Below are 6346 nucleotides of genomic sequence, written 5' to 3'. Positions count from 1 at the left end.
TAACCTATGCCGCCATCTTCGGTTCTTCTCCATTGGTTGATTCTTGTATGTGCCCTGACTGGGGATCAAACCCGCAACCTTGGTGTGTCAGGAGGATGCTCTAACCAACTGAGCTACCTGACCAGGGCCATGAGGACAAATATTTTGATGATACCAAAGCTTTTTCTGAATGTAGTCTTTTGCTTTTGGGCCTTGGATCCTTGACAGTATGGATAAATAGTGGTGGTTTTCCTTTATTTTAAACCCTCAGAGAGATCATTGAACTTTATGCAAGTAAATGCAATGGTATGTTTGAAACTGAAACATAAACTTCCCAAGTATAATAGAGAAATATTTGACAATAGTTTATATGTGTGTTTTCCAGAATACAACACAGTAGGTCATCAGCATTTAAAAAAAAAATAGAAATGATCAGAGTACATTGCACAAAATATAGAGATTATATTGTGTTGGAAATTTTTACATTTAGTTATTTATATATGTGTGTGTGTATTGGGTTGTAATGTAAAATATTTTTCTTTTTTAAAAAATATTTAAATCAGGTTTTTAAATTCTTTATTGAAAGTATTTAAAATATATTTCTTACAAAAAATATTGGAGAAATACTGATGTTTAGAAAATATGGATGGAGAAACAAATGGAGACTCAAGACCTGCTATGTCAGACCACCACTGAATCGACTTTTATAATTACATATCATTATAGTTAGCTCTGCTTTCTGGATTTCACCATTGTAACAGGCAAAACTAGATGGTGGAAGACAACAGTGGAGACCTGTTCTCATGGCTGTGACTGAAAAGGATTTGCTGCTTTATGACTGTATGCCATGGACAAGGGATGCCTGGGCCTCACCATGTCACAGCTACCCTCTTGTTGCCACAAGGTAAGACAAAAGACACAAAAAGAAAGTGTCTGTCCTACCCTAAATCTTCTAAAGAATTTTAAAGTGAAGTCTATTATCTTAGGTGCCTAAAATAGGACTTAAGTAGCTGACATAGTTGATTTAGACAAAAACTTTTATTTCACAACCTTATTGATTATTTTGCTTCTCCTAGTTCAGAATAAATGGTTTCTGTCATTAGTATTTTTGTGCGCTTTTTTTAAGTTGTTGAAGCCGCTTTCTAACTGCTCCCTTCAAGACTTGCTTAGTCATGAATATAAGTAAATAGTGTGTGTGTTTTTTCCTTTACTTTATTGACTGTGACTACAAAACCACTGAAATTGTGGTAGCCTCTTGACCGAGTGATGAAATCATTTAAACCAGAATGTGGTACTGTGGATAAACCACACAGCTCAGCCAAAATATTCTTCAATTTCTCTTTCTGGTAGAAGAGCACATAATTTTGATTTCATCAAATAAACATTGATTTGACCTGAAGCAATGGGATGTTTCTAGCATGCTAGAAGTGGGGAGTTGGAAGCACAAAGAACAGAGAAATGTAGATTTGGGTGCCAGTATGTCTTAAGAGAGAACTGGAAACTAGTTACCTCGTGTTAAACTAGAAGACATATTGCACATTTAGTTTTATTGGAGCTTTAAAAAGAATCAGGGTTTTTTTGTTGTTTTTTATTGATTAAGTTATTGCATATGTGTTCATATCCCCCCCGCCCCATTGCCCCCAAGAATCAGGTTTTGATGTAACTCAGAAACTACACATTAAAAAGGAGCCCCACAGAAAAGCATTTGGTACTCAAAAGAGCTAAATGTTGAAACCATCTGGTATGTCCCACAGGGAACAGTGGGGAGCAGTCCTGCTTTGAGCAAGCAAAGATTTAGGTGAGGAAGGGTATTCCTTACATTACAGGAAGACTTTCATGTTATATAGGACTTCCTGCAACTTGCCACACTCCCTTACATATATCTTTTTTTTTTTTTTAATAAAAATACAATTTTTACATAGCTTTTCAGGAGTGTCTCTGTGATTTAGAGCTGGAACACCTAGATCACAGAATAGAGACAAGGGATTTGTTGAGCCTCAGAATGAGAGAGGTCCCCTCATTAAGTCCTTCAGGTCATAAGGGTCCTGCAGGAAGACTGACTCTAACCGTCAGTTTCTCTTGTTTTGTTTCTTAATCCCCACTAAATTATAACCTTGAGTTCAGAGCTGTGACTTAGCCATCTCAGTACTTCCTATAATGCTTTGCATATAGTAGGCTCTCATTAAATCTCAGTTGAGTTAAATTCTGTTACTTAAGTTATAGCTTCTCTGTCATGGTTACATTGGAAGCATGACAGGAATCCTATGGAAACATGTGGACATGTCTCAGTAATTATAAGTGCAACGATTAAATTTATATTTTCCGAAGAGTTAAGCTTATGACTATGACTGTAGAGATTGCTTAAGTTTAAATTTCAGGGTAAAAGCTTATTCTCTAGTTATGATTATAAAATGCAAGGAGGGTAGTTTTATCCTTAGACCTTTCCTTAATTGTGGCACTGTGACATTCCATAGGTGAGCCTTTGTTTAATACTAGAAATTACAATCCTTGAACAACTAGGTTCTGGCCATAGGCTAGACAAGTCCTAGAACTACAAAAGCACTTTGGTACTAAGGAAGGAAATGGGGTGTTTGTGTTTGTACTATTAGTGTGGTATTAATTTGCAACTAAAGAAAAGTTAGAAATAAATTTAAGAGTTAAAATTATAACAGGAGTAGATCTTCATGACCTTGGCTTGGGCAGAGCTTTCTTAGATAGAAAACCAAAAGTGTAAGCAATAAAAAATAAGTCAATTAGACTTCATCAAAATTTTTAAAAAAATTTGTGCTTCAAATGTCACCATCAAGAAAGTGGAAAAGCCGAAACCGGTTTGGCTCAGTGGATGGAGCGTCGGCCTGCGGACTCAGGGGTCCCAGGTTCGATTCCGGTCAAGGGCATGTGCCTGGGTTGCGGGCACATCCCCGGGGGAGATGTGCGGGAGGCAGCTGATCGATGTTTCTCTCTCATCGATGTTTCTGGCTCTCTGTCTCTCTCCCTTCCTCTCTGTAAAAAATCGATAAAATATATTTTAAAAAAATAAAAGAAAGAAAGTGGAAAAAACAAGTGAAAAGACAACCCACAGAGTGAGAGAAAATATTTGCAAACTATATATCTAATCAGGATCTTGTATCTAGAAAATAGAAAGAACTCTTACAGCTCAATAATAAAAAAATAAATTACCCAATTAAAGTGGGAAAAGGATATGAATAGACATTTGTCCCAAGAAAATATACAAATAGCTAATAAGCCCATAACAAGATGCTCAACATAACTAGCCATCAGGGAAATGCAAATCGAAATCACAGTGCGATAGATACCTCTTCCTACCCACTAGGATGCCTATAAGTAAAAAGACAGATAATAACAAGTGTAGACTGGGATGTGGAGGAAATGAAACCGTCATACACTGGCTCCTAGAAATGAAAATGGTGCAATCAATGTGGAAAACAGTCTGGAAGTTCCTCAAAAGGGTACACATAGAGTCACCATATGACCCAGCAATTCCACTCCTATTTTGTATACCCAAGAGACACAAAAACTTATGTCCACCCACAAAATTACACATGAGTGTTTATAACAGCATTATTTATAAAACCCAAACAGTGGAGCAACCCAAGCTCATTCAAATAATGAATGAATAAAATATGGTATATCCATACAATAGAATATTATTTGGAAATAAAAAAAGAGTAAGATTTTTATAAACTCTGCAATATGGATGAGCCTTGAAAACATTATGCTAAGTGGAAAGGAGCTAGACACAAAAGACCACATAGTATTTGATTCCATTTGTATAAAATGTCTAGAATAGGCAGAGCTATAGAGACAGAACAATTAGTCATTGCCAGGAATATAGGGTGGGGAGTGGGAGAAACAATGAGTATAGGATGTCTTTTGGAAGTAATGAAAATGTGCTAAAATGCAATGTGGTAGTGATGATATAACTTTGAATGTACTAAAATCTATTGAACTATACATTTTAAATGGGTAAAGTGTATGGCATGTGAATTATATATTTCAATAAAGATGTTATAATTAAAAAAATACAATACCATTTAATGGAAGGGACTACGACCAATCCTTAATAAACTTGAGTTTGAATCCTTATTTTGCCACTTCTAGTAGGTAATTGGGAGCATGTTACTTAACTTTTCTGTGCTATAGATTTTTTATTTGTTAATGGAACTCTAATGAGATAGGGCGGGTGTGAGTAATAAATGAGTTAATTTAAAATGCCTACAATGGTACCTAACACGTTGTTAGCTGCTTTAATTATAAGAATAATAATTTATTATTAAGTGAAAATAAGTCAAAGAAGAATTCTGATTGGACTGTCGGGCTTTGGAGGGAGGGTAAGGGAGGGTGGCGGTAAGGGGGAAAGATCAACCAAAAGACTTATATGCAGGCATATAGGCCTAACCAATGGACACGGACAACGTGGGGGCGGGGGAGTTCGAGGGTAACGTGGGGACAAGGACACATATGTAATATCTTAATCAATAAAAAATATATTAAAAAAATAATAATAATACACATTCAATAAAAGTAAAAGTATTCTCAAAAAAAATAAAAATAAAAAATATAATTGGTTTAATTTGGCCATTGTTAAAAGAGGAGTTTAGTTTTACAACAGCTTTTACAAGTAGTGAAAGTTTCATATTAAATGTGAGGAATTCAAATGTATTATTTGGATCAATCTAGACATGCAAATTGAAATTGTCCATTAATTAAATGGGTGGGGCCTGTAGCTCCCTGAACATATTTCATGCTAAGAGTAATTAATGTGACAGCAGGGATTCTTAACTCCTTGTTCAGGAAGTACCAGTGGAGAAAGATAGATGACAGGCAGATGAGAAGTTTAGTTTTTCCATGTGGCTGTGTCCACCAGGTGGAATTGGTTTAAGTCAGTACATGATATAATTAAGTGGGATTTTATCATCCTCTGTCTCCCAGAGTGGGTAGAGTATGGTCACTGAGAGAGAAGCCCGAGGATGGACCCAGACCAGGAGGTTTACCACAAAGAAAGGCAAAGCCAGAAAGTGGTGTGCTTGTGTCTTTTTAGTGTGGGGGAAACAGAGGGTTTGAGATTTATATGAGTAACTAGAGGCCCAATGCATGAAAATTCGTGCAAGAGTAGGCCTTCCTTCCCCCAGCTGCCAGCACCAGCTTCCCTCCGGCACCCGGGACCAGGGTTGGCTTCCCTCCAGCCCCGGCTTCATCAGGAAGGACGTCTGGAATGATGTCCAGAAGACGTCTGGTCTAATTAGCATATTACCCTTTTATTAGTAGAGATGAGAAAGGGCTGAATGTTCACTTTTCACTGATTCTATCTCTAATACTTATGAATGGATGAGACAAGAAAAAAAGATAGCATAAATACATAGGGAAGGAAAATTAAGGACCTTGATTATCCACAAAAGTAGATGGTCAAAAATCAAAGAACATTGTCAGGGTAGTGTAAATTAAATTATCACGAGTTATCATTTATATTGGCTTGCACCCCTACAGATTCTTTTTTAATGTCTGACTTGGGATTAACAACCAAACTGAATATGGTAGACCGCACCCTGTCACTTTCCCCGTGCTCTGCCTTACTTGGATGATATGTGGAGTAATTTTGAAGCTTATTTAACTCTTGCTGAAATAGCTAATGTTTAAGTGGCATGTTAGTTCTCTCGGAATCAACTCAATGAGGTGGTTCTCAAAGTCTACTTTCATGGACCTCTGGGAATCTCTTCTTCAGGGGATCTGAAGATGAATTCAAAATTATTACTAAGAAATAACTTGCTTTTTTCACTGTTGACATTTGCACTGAGAGTTGGTAAAATTGCTCGTACCTTATCATGAATCAAGACAGTTGGCACCAAACTGTATGACTTGAAGGGATTGGGAGGATGCCAATTTAACCTAAAAATGCCTTTGTTGGAGCAGTAAAAATTATTCATTTTATTAACTCTCAATCCTTGAGTATTCACCTTTTTAATATTGTGAAGTATGGTGGTTTTCTCAAAAGAAAAGCACCTGTGTATTTGAGTTGTGAGCTGAACTTTCTGTGTTTTTCATGGAACACCATTTTTTACTTGAAGTAACAACTGGCTGACAAACTATGGTGACTGAGACTTGGGTATTTGTCAGACATTTTTCTCTAAAATGATCAAAATGATTTTGTCACTTAAGAAAAACCCGGGCCGAAACCGGTTTGGCTCAGTGGATAGAGCGTCGGCCTGCGGACTGAAAGGTCCCGTGTTCGATTCCGGTCAGGGGCATGTACCTGGGTTGCGGGCACATCCCCAGTAGGAGATGTGCAGGAGGCAGCTGATCCATGTTCCTCTCTCATCGATGTTTCTAGCTCTCTATCTCTCTCCCT

General features: G+C 37.1%; 1 protein-coding gene across 1 annotated transcript in view; it reads left to right on the top strand.

Moving 5' to 3' along the window:
- The window catches only part of SNTB2 (syntrophin beta 2), a 42345-nt gene that overhangs the window by 22715 nt on the left and 13284 nt on the right, over window positions 1–6346 (top strand). The window contains exons 4-5 of the mRNA XM_015561768.1: window positions 741–883; window positions 1397–1455. Coding sequence (XP_015417254.1) covers window positions 741–883; window positions 1397–1455 — 202 coding nt within the window. The remainder of the gene's footprint in view (window positions 1–740; window positions 884–1396; window positions 1456–6346) is intronic.

The sequence above is a fragment of the Myotis davidii genome, unplaced genomic scaffold, assembly GCF_000327345.1.
Source record: "Myotis davidii unplaced genomic scaffold, ASM32734v1 scaffold1437, whole genome shotgun sequence".
NCBI lineage: Eukaryota > Metazoa > Chordata > Mammalia > Chiroptera > Vespertilionidae > Myotis > Myotis davidii.
This window is presented reverse-complemented; position numbering and strand designations above follow the sequence as displayed.